The sequence below is a fragment of the Hylaeus volcanicus genome, chromosome 3, assembly GCF_026283585.1.
Source record: "Hylaeus volcanicus isolate JK05 chromosome 3, UHH_iyHylVolc1.0_haploid, whole genome shotgun sequence".
NCBI classification, from domain to species: Eukaryota; Metazoa; Arthropoda; class Insecta; order Hymenoptera; family Colletidae; genus Hylaeus; species Hylaeus volcanicus.
This window is the reverse complement of record NC_071978.1, coordinates 30213995-30234823: the sequence shown is the minus strand read 5'-3', so window position 1 is coordinate 30234823 and position 20829 is coordinate 30213995. Positions and strand designations below refer to the sequence as shown.

The 20829-nt window shown below is 45.0% G+C and overlaps 1 protein-coding gene across 5 annotated transcripts in view; it reads right to left on the bottom strand.

Annotated features, from left to right (window-relative positions):
• The window catches only part of LOC128874056 (transcription factor AP-2-epsilon), a 189937-nt gene that overhangs the window by 59342 nt on the left and 109766 nt on the right, over nucleotides 1–20829 (bottom strand). Inside the window, exon 1 of one of the 5 annotated variants that reach the window (XM_054118313.1) lies at nucleotides 11646–19033. The exons of 3 other annotated variants lie outside the window; for them this stretch is intronic. In XM_054118313.1, the coding sequence (XP_053974288.1) occupies nucleotides 11646–11924 (279 nt within the window). In that variant the 5' untranslated portion in view covers nucleotides 11925–19033. Of the gene's footprint in view, nucleotides 1–11645; nucleotides 19034–20829 lie in introns of those variants that run through there. One more of the 5 variants, XM_054118314.1, reaches the window with a different exon arrangement.

Sequence of the window (20829 nt, the reverse complement as noted above, 5' to 3'; positions counted from 1 at the left end):
GCAACCAATACTTCGGGACGGTGGCCAAGTCTTGTCGCTCGCCGCGATCACGTCAGGAGCTCAGAGGAACCCAGACCTAAGCCAGACCTCAAGTTACGCGAAATTGAATTTATCGTATTATTTGTTTATACGTGTATTTCGTTTCTTGTGATACACGTGTGATTAAAAAGAAACAAAAATCCTACGCGTTACGCTTCGTGCAATGGGCTAAAGTACAATGAGATAATGGTCAGACACACTATGCGCATCGTGGCCGAACGTACGTGACTGAACGTAAATAATTAAAAAGAAACAAAACTGCCAATATGAAACGAACTAAATGTCACGTAAAGGTCGACATATCGAACCTCGATGGATGCATCTTTTTATAAGCTATTAGACTGTTATAGCGAAAATATGCAGTCCCTGTCGTATGCGTAGCTGGAACGATACGCGTAGTGTTATATTATCTGAGCATTGTTTCATTCTCCTTCAGTCCATTGCACCGGACGTAATGCATGGGATTTTGTTTCTTTTTAATTATTTAACCATGTTCCAGGACTCCGACCGTTCCGAAACTTTTACACGTGTCGGCTAAATAACCGATCATCATTCCTGCTAGACCCTTTTGCAACTATTGTAGCAATTTATGTTTAAAGATAACTTCTAACGGCCGCAACGGCAATGCGTCGTATACACGTAAGATTTCCATCTTAAAATGTAAAGAAGAACATACTATCGCGTCATCGTATTCTCAACTTCAGCTCGCGAGGATACACAGCATCGCGTATATAGATAGAATTTACGTGTAGCTAGCCTAACGACGCGAGATATAACACTATTTCGGTAATATTATTTTCATTGCCTCGTTCATCATTGTCACTTTTGATAAAGTCACGCATACGTATTGTTCTTTATTATTATAACCGTCTATCGCGTGAATTTTATTTTCTTTCTATCTTTCTTATTTTCTTACAAAAGAAATTATTTCTTCGTCGTTTATATACGCGTTAATTAAACGTATAATATTCCATAACTGGGATCTACAGAGCTGTTAGATGTTCATGTGAGAAAATATTGTACGCGCAATCAATAAATTTATCCTGGCATCTGTTTACCTGTGTATTCATTTTATCAATTCTAATCAAAATTTTGTTTCATTCTCAGAAATGCAGAAGATATGTTACTTTTCATAAGAAACTTTCACCTTTCAATTATTCTAGATGATCGAGTTAAACAAAAAAAGACGTAAATCAACCTTTCGTCTCTAGTGGACCTAGCGAAATTTATTTCTGAATGACGAATAACGATTTACAAATGATTCGAAAAGATTTAGAAATTCTCCACACTCGCAAATACGGTGAAGACGTACCCTCGCGCCCGCGCGCAAGTTAGTATTAATTTATTTAAATTAACTCTGCCGAAGCGACGAGGTGGCCTCCTCGCCCCCCCCACCTCTCCCCGGAGACTAGAAAAAAGCTGAAACCGAGGAGAGGCGGCACTGCGCGAACGACTTGGCGCGAAATGCCTCGCGCCTCGGCAATTTACCTGCGTCGCTTCGAGACTCACCTCCGGCGAATCGTGCAATTCATATTTCATATTTCTCGCGCATCTATGAGTCATATTCGAGCGTGCGCGTCTTCGATACAACGAGCTGGATCGAAGTAGGACGGCAAAAGGTTAACGGTTTTATCCGCGTGTAGAAGCATCGAAGGGAGCCTCGACGAGTAGGGGCCTGAAACAATGGCCGACATTCGAGGCTAATCGAAATAATCGGACCAAAGCGAAGCGAACCATCGAAGCGACGAGCACCAATGGTCAATGATAAGCGCTAGAGTGAAATTGCATTAGGGCACCCGCGGCTGGAAAGTCCGCGCGCGGCCTTTTGAGGTGCTCGGTGCATTTGATCAATTACGCATCAATTATTGCGTTACCAAAGGCTCGACTTGTTACCAATGTACCGCGATGATTGCGAATTAACCTCCGATCATTTGTTGTAACGGTGGTTTGCTGGGTGCTTTGGTTTTCATCTTGGAGATTTGGTTTTGTATTTGATTGTGATGAAATAATGTACAAATAATAATAATAATGCGATTATTACGAATATAAAAAGTTATGACTATTCCAATTGCTTCGACACTTAAATTTAAGATTATTCACAAAGTAGAGTTAATCGATTTTAGATGCGTGACTTAAGAATTAGCATCAATCGCTAATTACTAAAAGCGAAATGGTTGGACGGCTACTGTTAGAAAGTACGTGTCTACAGTAGAAAGCCAGGAAGCGTCGTTCGTTCGGCTAGGATTCGTTCGTGACTCCCTGTTGGCTGAGGGTAAGTTCCAGGGTCATTAGAGGGCCAGTTAAGTGCGCGTCGCGATCTAGCGATCGTGTGATAACGCTGTTGGAAACGATGCTTGGAATTTCGTGATAATGTCTGGCTGATCGAGCGTCGCGACTTCTGCCTCAGGCAAAAACGAACGATTTCGACGACAGCGGCCGAATACTTTGCATTCCACGAAACGGTGATTGTGTCACTGATCGCGCATCCTTGAGATACTAGGATTCAACCGATGTTGTTTTGTAACTGACCTGCGCTTTTGTCTAACAGGAGAAATAGAACGAAATAAAGGCACTCGAATGTCGGTGTAATTAAGTTGCAACTAAAGTTTCTAAATAGTTGATGGTTAAAAGAATCAATTACCTTATACAAATTTGTGCTAAATTTCTAATTGTTGACTATTAGAATTATTTTATAATAATGATAAATACACAATTAACATTGTATACCAGTCACATCAAAATTGTACCGATACTGACGATTATTTTTTGTCGGTTCTTTCTTATTAATTTTATATACCGTTAGATGAAAGCTACAAATTTTGCGAGAAGAATAATTACCTAAGAACGTACATACACTTCCAGAGTGTAAAATCTGCATGCACAAAGGTGGCGAGAGCAGTTCGACTCAAATTAGAAAAGCCATTTCGTTGGAAGGCGTAAGTCGTTTACCCTCGGGGTTCTCGCTCTCCCTTAGTCCAATGATCGAATGCCTTATTCCGGTAAACGAGCGATTCTCTTCTAGGTTTCTTTCCTTACCGTTCGCATACTTATTACTCCTATCCGTTGTCGGCTACCCGTCGACGCTTTGACGGCTCCTCTGAGAAGTAATTTGGAAGCAGAAAGCTTAGTAATTACTATGTAAATCGGTCCCAGATTATTAAGGTCGTAATGTATGCGTCTTATTTCGTGCTCGTTACCGCGCGTCGTGCAACGACGTTCCATGTCAAATTGTTTCCGACACACTGTAGCAATTTTCGACTTATCGCGCGACACCGAACCTCAACCCAACCCCCCATTTTTCCGAACCTGTACACGGACACTGGACGAGCCTTCGCATTCGTCGCGTCCGATTAACCGCGTCACGCTAATCGACGACGTTTGCGCGACGCGTTTCGCTCGGTCTCGGTCTCGTATGAGTTTTACTGCGTGGGAGCGCAGATCGTGCAGAGGATCCGTCGATTTTTCGAATTCATTCAAAATAATTTAAAATGACTAATTTAGCTCAATATTTATTCAAGCATATATTTATAATAATGAATATATTTATAAAACACATGTCTATGAAAAAAAAACATTATTTATAAACTAGCGAGTATACTCGCGCAGAGCACCGAAAAGGTTAATGCCCAACTTAGATTTCCACAAAGAAGCCTCGAATCGTTTTATTCGTTGTCCTCGCGTTTTTCTCGATTACGATTGTTCCCCGTGGCAAGAAACGATGGAAATGAATTCCATCGGTGCTCGAACTAGACCGTGATCCGCGACGATGTTTCCGTAACAAGGAGTTCAAGGAACAGACGCCGAGGCGAACACACCGACCCGTTGCCCCATGCCCCGGAGCTGGAAGAATGCGAAAACTCGGGCGACTCGCGTTTCAACAGTGACGGAGTGGTGAGCGCCCGTAACAAAACGGATACAACGGCCGTGTAACGTCATTCCCGGATAGCAAAGAAACGTACGAGCGGAAAAAAAAAAAACTTTGATGGTACTGTTACCCGCGTTTATTATCTTCCGTTCGCAGACACCGTGCATACTTCAGAGGTTGAAGTTGCATTCAACTGATGATCACGACGCAGCTGTTGTTCCGCGGCTGAATGCGATTCGCGATGAATGCAACGGCGAATTGCACACTTATATCGCGTTTCCTTAACTATAATTGCTGTACAGGGGCTATGCAGAAAGGAGCGTCGTCGAATTTAACGTTAGTCGCGCGGGAAAAATGTTTTACGATTAGTCGGGAGCACTGGTTTTGAAGGGATGGTATCCATTTTTATTTTATTTCTCGAGAAGAGTCTTGATAAGGAATTACTAGACCGTAGATTTCATGTATTTATGAAGCAACCAATTATTACCCTTGCACTAAAATGCAAACAAAAATGTCTTTTAATTATCATTCTAACTACGAACGCAATACAACAGGAGGCAACGAAATAATGAATGAGAAAATAACAAAATAGAAATAAAGGAAGGAAGAAAATAGGTCAAAAATACCTCGGATATTCAGAGTCGATACCCTTGATATTAGTCTCTTCCTCTCTCGTTTAGAAGTAAAAATGAAAATCTTAATATCGCGTGACTTCCATGTATTACCATTTGCATATCGACTCTCGGCAAACAAAAAGCGAAACGAACGGGAGCGTTAACGCATCGCGCCCGATACTACCATCGGGAATGTATTTAGGACACGATTCCTACGATAAACGAATGCTCCTAGTTGCGAACTTGCCCCTGCTCGTGAATCGAAGGTGTTATCGAGGCCTGGCTTGCATTTAATAGTTGTGAAGCGAGAGCGGTCCGATAAACGCGAGCTAAAATTAATGCGAAAAGCACCGCGGATCGAATATTTAACGTTCGAGCATCGGTTCGATAGAGTATTACGATACTTCGAAAAGATTAGCGATCAGGAAGCTTCCAATATGGAATTATTCCCAACGAAAATGATAATGGAATTATCATAATGGAATTATTTAAATGGTAACTTTTGAAACTACCATGATATTAAAGTAACAAACAAACCAAAGAAAGATGGGTGTATCGATATACTTTATCGAGCAAGAACTTGTAACTATTATGCAAACGCGTACAAAATAATTATACCACCCTCCTAATTTCGCACCATTTGCATTCTAATGAAACCTTCCCATCTATTAAAACGACTAGATAAGACCGAACGATTTCCATCGGCAAGATCAACCGTGGAAAAAATCGGCCGCGATTCGAGCAAAAAGAGCAAGGATTCGTTCACGGCGATCGTTCGTTCAGCGAGCGGAACGCCATTCATAGCGCGCGAATTAAAACACGCAACGAGTCGTCGATGCCGCGAAATACGAAGCTCGAACCTGTTTTCTAATCCAACGGTTTACCCGCTCCACCCCGTTCTCCCTTATCTGTCGGTTGTCAGCTTCCGCGGGAGGAGAAAGGAGTAGCGGGATAAGGAGAAGGCGAACGTTAGGAACCGCGAGCCACCGGTAGAAGGCTAGGCGCAACGCACGATGTAATAATATACAGCCGCTGAGTAAAACGGCTGTTACGCGGATAAATTTGCCGCCAGCCCCGCCGTTTATTGAGTTCCCTCGAGCCGAGGCTTCGGCTTTTCGCTTATGTTTATGCGTTTGCACGGTGCGCTGCCGGCTGGAGCCAGCTTTAATCCAGATCTTTATTGCCTCCCACAAAGCCTGCCGTGGGACAGTAGGAGTGCAACGTGGACCCTCGTTTAAAGAAAGCCTCGGTTAAAGAAACCACGAGCGTCTTCGGTTTGTTGCGTCCTCCACGGGCCGGTGGCAAAAATGCCGGCCGGCGCTGTCGGCTTTCCTCCGCGGAGGAAGGATTTGCGAACCTTATGACGACGGAACCTTTCTTTACGGGGAATTCGTTTTCTATGCGCGCGGCCAACTTCCAGCTGCTGGATAGGACGACAGGGGAGAATTTATCGAAAGGATAGCACCGATGCTTCCTCGACGCTGGTCGTTTAAATTGTGTATCCTCGCGGCTGAGGAGTTAAGTGCTGGACGCTGGTCTATCGGGATTGTCCAATAAGCTTTCGAGGATTCTCGGTGAGTTTGTTTTGCAGCAATTTGTAAATCAAATATCTTTACTTGTAAATCGTATAATATTTTTATTTGTAAAGCAAATATTTTGTTCGACCACCGTTCTATACGTTTTACATGCATGTATTTCTCGAGTTGGAATATATTCACCAATCGATTCCAGGAATCACAGAGATCAAATGTTTCGCGAAATTATGCAAAGGAGTTTAAGAACTCCGAGACTTCCCGAGATTTGCAATTCCGAATAATCGAACGCGACAATCTTCGATGCCCATTAACCAGTCATTTTGTCACCTACACAGTCGTTACGAGTATATAATAACGAATAAAAGTAACTTCATTTCCGATAAATTGGACGCCAGGCGAGAAGGTGGTTACGGCACCTGTAATCATCGTAATCGCTCGTAATTTACACGCCGACGGACGATCGCTCGAGTCAATTTGCGTTCGATTCGTGCGAATAGTTTGACGTCGTTACCCCGTCATATCCGATCGTTTAACAGCAACTTCATTGTTGCGATACTCACATAAGAGAACAGGTAAAGTACCTGCGCGCAGAATCGCTCGATGTCTCAATTCTCTGCTTGCGATGGAACAGGGAATTACGAAACCGAGTGAAATTTTTCTTGGACCAAATCTGTAACGTTTACCGAACATACGATGACGATTGTATCTAACCCAGACCACCTCGAATCGACGAGGGAATCGACTCTGGAAAATCGAACGGAAGCGTGTAATTTCACTGATCGATGATTACTCGGCACTGCGTAGCCGTAACGATCCAGCTTATAGCGTTAGCCCGGAAATCGTGCACGCATCGGCTCGCCAACGCAGTCGCCGGTGGATTATCATTCGCCAGGAATTTTAACTGCTACCTTCGGAAGCCTCCAAACAATATATCAACCGTCTCGACCGGCGAATATGAGCATCGCGCATGCCTATCATTATCTAAGATGCCACGGCTGATTTATATTTGGCCTTTCGACTACCGTGCCTCGTGGCTGGAATTTTCCCCTGGAAAATTCGTTGTTCGGGAAGGGTGAAGCTTCGACGAACATTCGTTAACGACAGACGCCCGTGTCTACGACCGCCGATGATGGATTCACCGACACGCGGTGTCGCGACTCGCGAACATCCCTATCCCAGAGGCATCCCCGAGAGGGTTGGATGGCTTTACAAATCGAGGTTAACTCTTGCCCAGGAAGATTGCTTGCTAGATAATTATTATAGAAAATTTATTCGCTATCAAACCTATCATAAACAGGTTATTTCGGAGCGCAATTGATATTGCCACACCTTGCGTGAGGTCTCCCCGCCTACGAAATAAGAGAAAAAGCACCCAACCTTCGTGGCGACTAGTTAATTAAAAGACTGACAATTGCGAACAGGATTCGAGGTCACCGAGAATTTGAACTACAGATATTTACTGCCTACTGGAAATACCTCTATTTAAGCACTATTAAAAGGAATAGTAACGCGTGTATGCCCCTAACCGAGGTGATCGAGCTCCGGGAGAGTCTGGAATGAAATCCACGTGTTCCTAGCCGTCGTACCCAGTACAACGTGAAAGGTGTGCTAGACTCACCTTTAAATCGTTCGTATAACTTTATAACGGCGATTACTAGCTTGTGTCAAAACTGTCAGTCGGGGATTTCCCCGATGATCAAACCCGGAGTTTACTGCCAGCAAGGAACACGTTAGAAATTTACCGAAAACTGGTCGATGGGGATGGATTAGAATTGGCTTTTATATATATATATATTTTTTTTTTTGTAATTTTGATTTGGTTAATCTCTATTCAATGACATTTTAATATTTAATTTCCGTTCTACGCGACTGGAGTCGGTTTGACAATTTACGACTGTGGTGCGCCAAGCGCGAAGTAATCCTTTTGGACTTGTTGGTTTATCGCGACAGTCCGAGTCCTTAAAACGTCCGTGGATTTATAACACCTCGTTTAATGGCTCGACTGCGTTTATTTGTACCGACTAGGATGAAGTTCCATTGCTTGGTATGTTTCATTAGGGAGGTACTCTTCTTTCTGAGTCGAAAAATTGATTTTTGCTTACGTTCTCGTTGCTTAAGGCCTTTAAAATATTTTTATTAAGTAATATCTAAGAAAAGGTCAATATTGTCACAGATTATCCAATGGATCTTGCCTTCATATCCTATTCTACCAATGGCAGAGGAGGAAACAATATCTGCGTGCCTCGTGCTTTTTCATTTTCTAAATCGTCACGATTCATCGGGACACATCCCCTCGGTGTCCCAATAAATTGATCTACGTGCGTGCCAATGGGAAACGGTAAATTCGACGAGATGCCTGTTTCCTTCGCGAAAGAATCGCGCCAGGAACGGTTACGAATGATTTTTACGCGCGCTCCGACTGGAAACACGGCTAATGGAATCCTCGATGCCTATTCTACGGATCCTGGAATTGGCATCGGGGTAAACGTGTTCCCCCCGAAGCCGATCGTGCACAGCAGAACGCGACATCGACGCACCGCGGGATTGTGTGTAAATAAACAGCCGGCGACCTAACGCTAGAAACCTCGACATTTGATGATATTCGCCTATTATCCCTTCCGGTGCAGACTGGAAGACCTCTCTCTGGGTATGAACGCGTAGACCTTCGCGGAGAGATTCTTTATGGCTTCTTTATACATTCCAGAGCCTTTAACTGGCGCGGCGCGAACCATTTTATTATTCCGAAGGTTTCGAGGTGAAGCTGACTTGCTAGAGGCTTGGGCGATAACGCAGGCGAAGCTGAGCAAGGAAAAGTTGCTTGACAGCGAGATTAAATTATAGTATAGTATATAGTATATAATATAGTATAGTATAGTATACATCCCCCTATTTCATCATTTCCAAATAGATTTCCAAATGAATTCCAAATATAATTTCCAAAACAATATGCATCTAAAATTACCAAATTTGAATAAACTCTCTCTTCAATTTATGCCTCGTTACCTCCCACTGAAAAAAGTTCTAAAAAAATTCTAAAAATAGCGAGTGACCCTCTACTCAACCCCATGCTAAGCTTCTACATCAAAAACACGTCCCAAAAGTGTGCCAATCTCTGTTCCAGCAAACGCTGGCCAGGTAACGCTAGACCCGCGACGCACGACTAATCAGCCGCGAGATCGAGCGACGTCGCTGTCGCTCCGAAACGATGATCTGGAATTTATTATCTTGATCGGGCAGGACGATACCTCTGGCGCGGTACGAACGGCCTAATTGCTACAAGAAACACGCCCGTGGCGAGTTCGCGGTCGAGATACGCGATCGTCGGGGGTGCTCCTCCTCCGGCGTTCGGGTTTTACGATCGTCCGACTCGAAAACGGGGACGGTGGCCAGGCCGACGCGCGTAGGCAGCGGGATTGTCGTAGGATACAAGACCGAGCACGAGGTCACGGAAACGGGTTTCAGGAAAAATCTACGCGCGATCCTGAGACGCGACTTGGCGCTATCCTGTATCTACCTCGGCCACTGACGACCGATTCGATGCCGATCTCAGCGATCCGACGTACGCCATTAGAGATTCCATTAGCCGCGTGGTGATGCGCGATGCAACCGCTCTGATCTACGCGTAACTCCCTGGTCGCGGACGCTGCGACATATGCGGTTGTAAACACGGTGGCAAGTGTGTAAAATAAAATAAATGCAAAAAGAACCAATCCACAATTAAATCCATGACTGGACCTAAAGCGAAGAAGAAACCAAAATCCCGCGTCGATCGATGGAGGCTGCGCGCGAATAATATACCCCGGCCATTAGGAGCGAACAGTCGGGTTAAGTAGTTTTGGAAAGCCTCGAGGATTTTATGGCTAGCGAGAAATTTGCTTGGAAAGTATGACGGCGTCGAGGAGCAGCGAGGAATAAAAATGGAATTTTAGAGGAGCCGAGATTTACCGCCTTGTCTCGTTCAACGGTTGTTCGGTGCGTCGGTGCTTCCCGCGGCATTGTCGAAACGCGCCCAGACCGCGCAATAAACGCAGGAATATTGTTTTTAATTTTTCCTCGGTTATTGTTGTTACCGAGGAAGTATTTAATGGACGCTCGTAGGCAAAAGATCATATTGGGTTTACGACAGCAATCACCGGGCCGTAACGGCGTAGGAATGAATACCAATACGTGCTCGATGACTTCGGTCTACAAGTAAAGCCTCTCGACGCCAGGGTAGAGTACAAAAGTCCCGCGATAACTTTGCCACAGACTTGAAGGCAATCGCCAGGCGAGATCGAGGTTTTTAACAGCTTCGACACCCTTAGCATATCACGAGCTAAAATAAAGGCCTGGGAGACCCGCGAGAGGACAACAATTGCCGCCATAATTCGATTCGAACGCGGTGAAAACGAGATTTCTAAGGTAAATCGACAGATCCCTATCGGCGACCGTCTGGTTCGACGTTAACGAAAAGGCGCTCACTAAATAAGGAGACCTCCGCGCGTTCGCCGGGGCTTCCTGGACCGTAAAGATGACGCGCCAATAGCTTCGTTTTATTATAGTCCTGGATCCGAGCACCTGATTTGTTGTCGTGTGTCAGAGTTGAATACGTTCGCGATAGCGAAACAGGTATAACCCGTGCGTAGGCGGACACCTCGACCGACAGCTGCTCTTTCACTTGCCACGTGAGAATTTAGTTTCTACGCAATGTAGTTTGAGAGTCAGGGCCCGTCGAAGAGGGGTTATGGAGTACGCTTTAAAAGAGGATAAATGTCATTGAAACGTTACCGCGGTGTGGTGTCTTCTCAAGTTTCGTCACGGCATTCGATATATTCGACTTTCGTGTCATTACAGTTGCCACGGGGGAAATAAAATGTCACCCCCTACCAGCGCTGTTAACAGCGATTTCAGTTTCGTTTTACGATAACGCACGGTTGCGAGCCTGTCGCAAGTTTAGCGAAAACTGTACTTCGATTACGAAGTATTTGGCGTAGAAATTAATTCTGGGCCTTTACGTTCGTACATTTGTAATTCTAGGTTAGCCCTTTCATTCATATGGTTCGTTCAAATCGATATAATATTATCGTAAATATAATCGTTAAATTATGTTAAAGTACTGCTTATAACTCTAATAGTAAATAAAAATGTTCACTAGCCATTTAGTCACGTTAAAGTGCCAACATTTTGATTTTGAGATTGAAAGTTCTATGATTTTCTAGCATTACCATAGGAGAGCACAGAATTAATTTCTTCGCCTGTTGTATCTACCGTGTGCGTTTTAATTTTGGTCTTCGACACTGTGGTCACGTTTCGGTTATGTGTATTCAAGTTTTAAGAGAAGGGTTTACATTTTACACGCGACGCTATTGTATGCTGCGGTTTTGGTTTTTCTGACAGTTAACCGATGTTACATTTGTTACATCGTGTTCCATGATTCAATTCGCTTAACCGCGCGATAGCGTTTCCTTCGTTCAGCTAAAAGGTGTAGCGACTCTATTGTTACAAAAATTGTGGTGAAATAAAAATATACACTTAATATGTTACATATTGGTATTGAAATTATGCGAAATTAACAACAACCTTCTTCGAAAAGAAAAAGTAACTCCAACTTACGTCGTCCCTGTCCTCGTGCAGATCGTCGTCGGCGTTCTCCTCGAGAACGAATCCCACGTCATTGTTGTTCCTCGTCAGCGACGGCAGTTTCCTAGGCGTGAGCTCTTCGCCGTCCGTGTCTCTTTTTCGCTTGCCGTCCCTGTGCTCGTTCAACGTGGTCTCGTGCTCGTCCAACATGTCGGTGACCATCAGTTCCGACTCGACGCTCGTCGGGGACACGACTTCGTCCAGAGGTGACATGGTCGTTCTGTCGGCTTCACCAGCCTCGAGCACGGACATGATGAGCCACTTTTCCTAGCGCTGCCGCGAACGCTGCCTCGATCACCGGAATTCGCGGACGTTCGCGCCTCTTCTTCGACGGGTCACCGCGTGTCAGCCGAAAGGAGGCGACGGGGCACCTCCACTGTTCGAGTGAGTACGGATGCAGGTTCATAGAGTCTCCCTTCGATTCCGTTTTCTCCCGTTTCTCCGGCAACGGAACCATGTAAACAACCTGTTCGCTGGTTCCTATATTCCACTTGCACGCGCGCACGAACCTCCGTCACGGAACTCTTACACGCCCTTATTATTAATCACTTTCTCTTTGCGAACGCAACGTCGACCGGAGCGATGCACGATGATCAACGATACAGTATTCGCGATCGACCGAGGATCCTCTCGAGCACGCTCGAAGACAATGGACCGATGAATCAGCCGTGTCTTCGGTAACGGTCCCCGTTCGCCGTCGAACAGGACCGCGTCCAATTTTCCAAACGAGCTTGACCCTCTTTTTCCTTTCGGCGCAGGTCGCTGGAACGACCAGGGTGGCGCGAACACCTGTTGCCCAACGCTCGTGTTCAGTGAAATTCCGATGCTTTCGGGATGCTTCAGAGAAGCTCCACTGGTCTGCGATTTAAGTGGACGATGCACTCTTCTAGGTGGAAAGGTACGGGTAATCAGTCCCTGCTTTCAACTCGAATGGTTCTATTTAAACTCGAATATTCCTTACACACTCGTGATTCCACGAATATCAAGTATCATGACGGTGGTACACGTGGAAGATGCTCTTCGCAGTGTAAAATCGATTCGTTTGAACTCGAATGCAGACACTCGTGATTCCGTCGAGACCACGCGGATTGATACAGGCAGTTTTAACCAATCTGCAAAGAAGCACAAAACATTCTTCCATCTAGAATCTAGCTACGAGTATTTAGTTCCAGCTTTCATTAATCCAATTTAACTCGAGTATTTCTGCGGCACTGATTCCGTCGAGATGAACGATTCTAGCCAATCCGGTTCTCAAGAATCGCAATCCAACTGTCACGTCGCTGGTGCACGTGGAGCTCTATCCAGTTCAGCACAATCCGACCGTGAAGATTAGAGAATTCAGAGTCCCTCGTTGCCTTGATCCGTTCGAGCTGGAATATTCCTCGAGCTCGCACGAACCAGTATTTCGTCGCGATGAAGCGGTTTCCTCGCGAAACGATCGTTTTTTAACGCGCCCGAGCGGCCGAGTCTTCGAAACCAGACGTAAAACGATCCCGCCTGCGCGGACATTAAAGTCTCCCGGCTTTCCACCGGTTTCGCTGATCGATGACGGCAGGAAACCTGAATTCTTTCGGCTCGGTCCCCTTCCCAACTTAATAACGCGGCTTCCCCGCGTAATTAAATCCCACCAAATTGCATCAACGATCCCTTCGCACCTTAAACGCTCGAGCAAATGATATTCCCCTTGCATCGAAGAATCAAGCATCGAAAGTTCGCAGTTCTCCGCAAAATTTCGAAGTCGCGGACACTGCGAATGTCTCGAGAAACGAGGACACTCTCGAAAGCACGCGGAATCTCAGATATTCGTCGGTGATTCCGACTGAAACGCGGTAGATCGCGGGGAGCTGAACCCAGACGGTCTACAGCGACGCAAAAACGCAGCCAGTTCCGAGCAGTCACGTGGCGAGCTCGTTTGTACGTTCCTCGCCGGCTACCGTTCTCACATTCAGCTTAGGCGCTCGAGACACGGCCTGATTTCACCGTGGAATAGACTCCAGGACGGCTATCGGTAACGAGATTGCACCGATCGGCTCGCGTGCACTTCCTGTCGGCATGGCGGCTCGACGATCCTGTTCCTCGACGGAGGTGCCTCGTATTCTTTTACTCGCGATCGCGCTTGTCTCCGGTGCGTTCGTTGAACGCATTCTACGAGACCCTCTGTAAACGTGACAACGGCGCGTTCGCTGTCATTTGTTTGCGCAACGGGTGACCACCTACGAAACGTCCATTCGGTGGTTAACATCGACGCACTTGCACCAGATACGAAGAGTATCGAAACTTTAACCCTCGAAGAGTTTTCAAACTGGGGAGTGAAACGTGTAAACTGTCACTAGTCCGATGGATGGTTGCTCAATATTACCAAGAAACTATTTCCAAGTCCTGGAACATCGATAACACTGGAAGAACGATAACACGCGTCAGCTTGTCCAGGAACCCGTCACGGAAGCACCGATTACGTAACAGTAACAGGGTCCCGATCAACGTCCACGCTGAGACATCCTCGGGCGAGAGTGTCGAAGGATCCCTGGGGCAGTGCGACGGATGTTGACGTTCCACGACCGAAGATCCCGACGGCCGATGGCAGTCACGTGGTCGACCGGTGTCACGTGGGGGCGGAGGGGAAGGTCGGGGCAAGGACGGCCGCGGGGCCAGGCGTGTTACCGGCCACGAGTTCAGCCAGGTGAGCGCGTGTCGCGTCAGTTTCGGAAAAGTCACCCGGGAAAAGCTGGTACAGGCACGTACAAGCGCGCGTATTGGTCGAAGGTCGACGAGGACCGATCGTGCGACACCGAGTTGCCGCGCGCGCCTCTCGAGAATGGCCTAGAGGCGAAAAGAGGAAAGGATCTCCTCGAGTGGCGCCGCCCGCGGCAGGAGGGGGCAAATCTCTCTTAAGAGCAAGTGTTGGGGCCCTGGACCACCACCACCATCGACGTTCACTCGACCACCACCACCGCCAGTCATCGACGTCCACCACCACTGTGCGCTACCACGGCCGATGGCATCGGTATCACCATCGCGGCTCCGTCCACCTTTGCGAACACCGTCGCCGATACCAGCTGTACTCTCCGCTCTTCCTCTCTCTCTCTCTCTCCTGGCTGACTCTTTGAAACTTCTCTTCCTCTTTACCATTCGATAATTCCCCTCCACCAGCAGCGATGCTGTCTTCGTTCGATCGCAGCCTCCGAGTGGACTGCGTGTCGCCTCTTTGTCTACAGCATCCGCTCTGCTGTCTCACCGCCCGAGACGTATCGATGATAGACGGAACAATCGGAACTAAGCTTTACTGGGTACTTGTATCTTTGTTTTTTCTTTGGATCGAATGCGTGGCAATTGTGTAGACCCAGTTTTTTGGTTGACGAAAGTGTTTGGGTACGAATGAGGTTTCTACTGTGCAGCAGGCGTTGCTGAATTCAAAGGTGTTCACTTGCTTCTACCTTGACATTGCTACAGAAAACATTACCTACCCCTATTATGAAATGATTCCTTCGCTGCAGGAATTCCATCCATCTTCGAATGCATGATTCGATATTTCTCCTGTTCGAGTGCTAGATGGTATTGGCTTTGCGTCTGGTTTCATGGGCGATTTTTATATTCGCAGCAACACGTGTTGCCTTTCCTCTGTTGACTTTCACTGAAGCCGAGTATAATTTGAAAGTAGTCGGTGCTTGCGCAAATGACTCATCAGCTCTTAAGGTGGATAGGTACAAGTGTTGAACTTAAAACGCTTCCGCCATCGACTGGTCCGTCTCCACGGATCCCGTGTCATCGACAAGTGCTTGCTAAATTAGTTGAATATGAATTATCGAGAGTCCAATTACCGGGAGATCCGTCAGTTCCAAGTAGCTATATAGATGGATACCGATCTATCGAACCTCGGTTTCTCTGCTTGCAAACTTGCAGATGCTTTCTCATCTAGCGACGGATAGATCAATTTCAAGGATCTATTTGTTACCGGTAACTTGCTACTTTCATCGCTGTTAGGCGACGATCGATCAGATCCTAGACTCGATGACGAGCTGATGAAATGTGAATTATGGATAGAGATTGTTAGGAGATTTGTTAACACCAAGTGGCTGATATCGCTTCATCTACTGGAACTTGCTTCCTCTAGTTGCAAACTTACATTTGTCGTCTCATCGATTGGAACGTGTTGGATCGAGAGTTTATTTTTTTTAATATTGTTAATGTCTCAGCGTTGTTATGCTTATAACGGATCAGATTGTTGACTCGGTGACATCATCACCTGTTAAAATACTAAAAATCCAAGTGATAAGAGCTCCACCACCTCCAAATAGCAAATACAAATGATCCACAGCGATTCTCATACCCTACTTGTAATCTTACATTTCCTAACTCATCTACTACTCATCTAAATCACTTGCATTTACTATGAAACTCTCAGTTTCCTCAGCGCTGTTCTTACGATCGATCTATCCTCAACGACATCATCGCCCGTTATAGCTCGCGCGGCTCGTTAGCTCCTTCCTGCGTTACGTCCCGGTGGTTTATGCAAGTGCATAAGCGGGATAGTAGTCATCGACACCTCGACCGTTTAAATCGGTAGCAGCGATGTTCGACGACCGTTCGCGACGATTCGATCGACGTTGAGATCGACTAAGAGATCGCGTTGGACCGGTCTCGCGTCCTCTCTCCTTCGTCCACCCTTGCTTTCCTCGTCTCTTTCTTTGAGCTACCTCCGTTTGCTGGCTGCTCTTCCAATTAGCATCCCGCGAGTAAGTAGAGCTGCGCGCACGAGTCTCTACTTCTTTTTCGGTTAGGGTTACAGTGTGTTTTCGATCCGTGCTCGATGATTCCAACTGGAAGAATCCACGTGAACGAATGTTTCCTGGTAAATTGTGTTTAATAACGATGAGGAGGAAAGGTAGCGTTAGTCCGTTCTGCTCATTTGGAATGTCACTTGTGTAGTATTATGATTTCTGAGATTATTTTTACCAGAGTTGGATAGGCATAGTGGGCCTCAAAGCGCTATACTTGTTTCTATTTTAATGTAACTTTTTTCTTTCTTTCTTTCTTCTTCTTATATGATTCAACAATACGGAACTCGTAAATCAATTAAAAGCGACACGAATATATCTTTTATCCATTTGCCCTGCAAGATCGTCACCATCGAACGAAGGAAACGGTAACTTGTCGCATGTAAATGCACATTCCATACATACATGAAACAGAATCGAAGGCTATCGAATGTGGGTGAAATATCATTGGTTCGCGTTCGAGCAGTCGTTTCCTAGATTGCGTCACCAGGCGCGTCCTACGGAGAATCAGGTATTATTAAAACGCGTCGCACGGGTCGGATTGAAAAAAAAAAAAAGAAAAATGTCTACGTTTGTAGAAACCTGGTGTCACGTTTCGACGGATTCCCGACGTAATGCGCGGAATCGGCGCGCGTAATCGCAGCGGAGTCGCCACACTCGATCGACCGGTTTATATTTGAGAGAACAAACACGTTTAGAATGAAGTGTTACGAGAGAAGGCGATTTTTAAGCCGCTAATGGCGCCGCGATTCGATACGCCGGCTAAACGTCAGCGATCGTGATCTTCGAGAGACGATCAATGATTATTTCGATGCGGAGCAACTATGGCTCTTACGAGGTGGATATTTTGGGTGAGTTGTGTGGTTCTCTTTAGTTCATTGAACATGTTCTACGGTCTGTCGAAAGTCAAATTTAAAACATGCATTATTTTAGATTCTTGAAATATATAGAATTTACGAAATGCATTGATGAGAAGGTGAATATATATATAGTGATATCATATAGTGAAATATTTTTATTTACATCAGGCACTGGACATTTTTAGATTAATTTCGAGTATAAGACACACCCGAAATTTGGAGGCAATTTTTCGACGAAAAAATGTGCATTTTATAGTCCGTAAAATACGGTAGTTGATTTTACGGGAGTTCTTCATTGTTATTTTTGATACTTTACTCGAGAAGCGTGTCGAATGTGGGATATTCGGGAAATCGTTAAAATATCAAATCGATGTAATTATTGATACGGGTAGCGTTTACGAAAGTATGCCAACGCGAGAGCGTAGTTTCCCACGTGAACACGTACGTGGTCGAGTCTTCCGTAATTACAGTGGTGTCCGCGTTCGTGATAATTCTTTACAAGGCAAATATATCGTTGCCATCGTGGTGATTGATCTGCATCGATTAATCGTATTCCTCGGCGACGGAAATTGTAAGCTAGTATTACCGACGACATGCTGAGTACCGATATCCCTTAATGATCGTCCGTTAAATAATTGTTAAAATAGATACGAGCAATGGACAAAATTAATTTTCGCAAAATTATAAGTTTATGATGATATAAGTTTATGACTGTTCGATACTTTTATGAATAATGTGACCGCGTCGTGGAAAAAATGTCGGTATCCTGCGACAGGATCGCATATAGGGGAACATTCCTCCATACGTTAACCCAAATATGAGCAACGGCGAACGCGAAATAAGTCGCTCATTAAGAAAGAATGTTCTGCTGAAACGGTTAGCGGCGGTGTATAATTTAAACCGCGATAAACTCGCTTAGAGCACACGCTGTTGTGTTACTTCATGTTCCTCGCCGTTTGCCGCGATTAATAATCGCGCAAAAACCAACAAACGAAACGACAGTAATCGTTTCAACTATGGATTTATGGCGGAATGATTGATCCATAAGCGATCGTGAATCACGTGTCACTCAAAACTATTGGCATCGTTAAATTCAATTCGAACTGGTTAGAAGTGTCTTTGGAAACGTTAAATTATTTAAATAAACTTAACAAGAAACGTCAGGTTTTGCGTTACTTATCGAACCCTACAGAACTTGAGACATACAAACACCACATTTTTTACTCAAAGAACATAAAAATCAGAATCATAAAGATTAATTTATTTCCGCAAGAAATATTCTGTCAGAGTAATCATACGAGTAAAATATATTTTTAAATGTATTACCAAGCCAATTCCAGTACTTCTATCTCGTTATGTATCTCGATTTGTCTGCTCTGCGCTGTTTAATTTCAATAAAAGTTTCACGAAGCACCAGAAATTCATCGATTAATTTACCAAAAATAAATTCCGCGGGAGCTCTCATTTTTTTTTTTCTAATATTCGATAGTCAATTTAATATTTCCCCGAAAGAATTATTTCTTACGTTCGCAACATTTCGCTAAAACGCTTTGCGATTTTCTAACTCGTGTACCCAATTTATCTGCTTCGCGCCGTTCCATTTTAATTGCAATTTGCCGAAACAATGAAGGCTCCCGAGATACGGTTGTCCGCGTTATCGCGATCAATATCAGCGTTTAACGAGTAAAAATATTCGGGTCAGACGAATAGCGACTGGCAACAGCGGACCTTGGATCCGAAACTTCCAAAGGAGGCTGGTCCCTCCGGCATACCAAGACAGATCACCTCTTCACCCCCCCCCCCCTCTCCCTTCCTCCCCGTTCCTCTCACCATTTTACACGCACCTGTCCAGCATGATGGTATTCCGATCTCGCTTCCCACAAAAAATCATTATTTACTTAGACCCTCTTACAATTCTTCGAAAACTAAAGTACGTGAACCGATGCACAAATCGATTAACATCATTTTTTCAAAAATCTTAAATTTGAATGTCGAAGTACTCGGTATAGTCATAACTTTTTATATTTATAATAATAACTTTCCCGAATGACAGGGATCAATAATATTATATTTTGTTGAATTTATATTACAAAGGGAATTTTATAAAACAATGTAGATACATTATTTCATCGCGCTTCTGAACTTTTTGGAGTTAATCGATTTATGTAACGAACAGTTTTCGGTCGCGAGGTGAACGATGAAAATTTTCGAGTAGAACGACCGACGGAGCTCGAGCTTCTATGAAAGTGGAACGCCGCGCCGTTGATTTACAATGTGTTACTGGAATAAAAATAGACGTCGAATAAAACGAGGCCCATAAATGAGGATATACGGGGACGTAAACCGCGTGCAGCACTTAGGAATTGCTAATAAAGGGACGTACACCCAGCTGGAAATTCAGCAATTCGAAACTCGTAAAATGCCTTCCTTATACGACGCCGTGACAATTTGTTAAGTATTTCTTCTGTAACCAGATCAGATGCGCGGTTGAACGCCTGGCATCGCCTGCTGACACGTGCACGTGACAACGAGCGTGTAATCGTCGTCGATATGCTTGGAATGATACCGATCGAACAGGTGCGAAAGAAATCGGTAGATCTCGAACTCTCCGTGGGCCTGCGCATGAAACTGCATTAGTGGATGAATTCGATTTTTTTTCCAAACAGTGGAGAACTCTGTTTTATTTTCAATATTTTCTATCCCATCGCGATATCGCAACGACCGAGTAGACAAAAATGTGAGAAAACGTGGAACGACGCAGATGTTCTCTTTGAAGGAGCCAACGTATCCACGCGACGCTAAACGCGCGAGGAAGATACATTTTTCAGATTAGAGGAGGATTGCTCGATAATAGGGGGCATCTGTGAATACGTCGACGGGGTCGCGAGATGCATTGACGTTCCCCAGAGAAATCTTTGAGCATATTTTCACGTCTCTTGTAAGGGTGTCTCTGCCGGATGCAGATAGCGGCGGCCGTGTCGCACAATGTGTGGCCACGTATGGGTGCCGCACAATATCCCTGATGGTAAAAGCCATCCAACCAGCACGATACGACGCAATACTGGCTGGGATAATATATTGTTGTACAAATGGCACCGTCACCACCGCCTCCTGTGTACCTGTATCCGCTTATCGACGCCCGATTTTCCCGCGCGAATGTCGTTTAACGCTAAACCTACCGAACCAATAATGTTTCTATATATTAGAAAATTGGTGTGTTTAAATCATAATATTTCCATGTATTTAAAACTTGTGTAAACATATAAATTAATCGAGGGAAAATAATAAGAAGCTTCCAGTTAAGAGTTGTTACGAGACAAAGATTGACCTGCGAAAAGAAGAAATAAACTCGAGCACCGATTATCAGAAATTAATTCGTTGGCCGATTGCTTGTCGCTGGGTTCGATTTTACGACTGCAATCACCAGCCTGACCCGACCATTCCTATTTCGCTCCTTATCCGTACCCCGACCAATGATAATGGCATATAGGCGTGGCCTGTTGAGATTTGTTATTACAATCA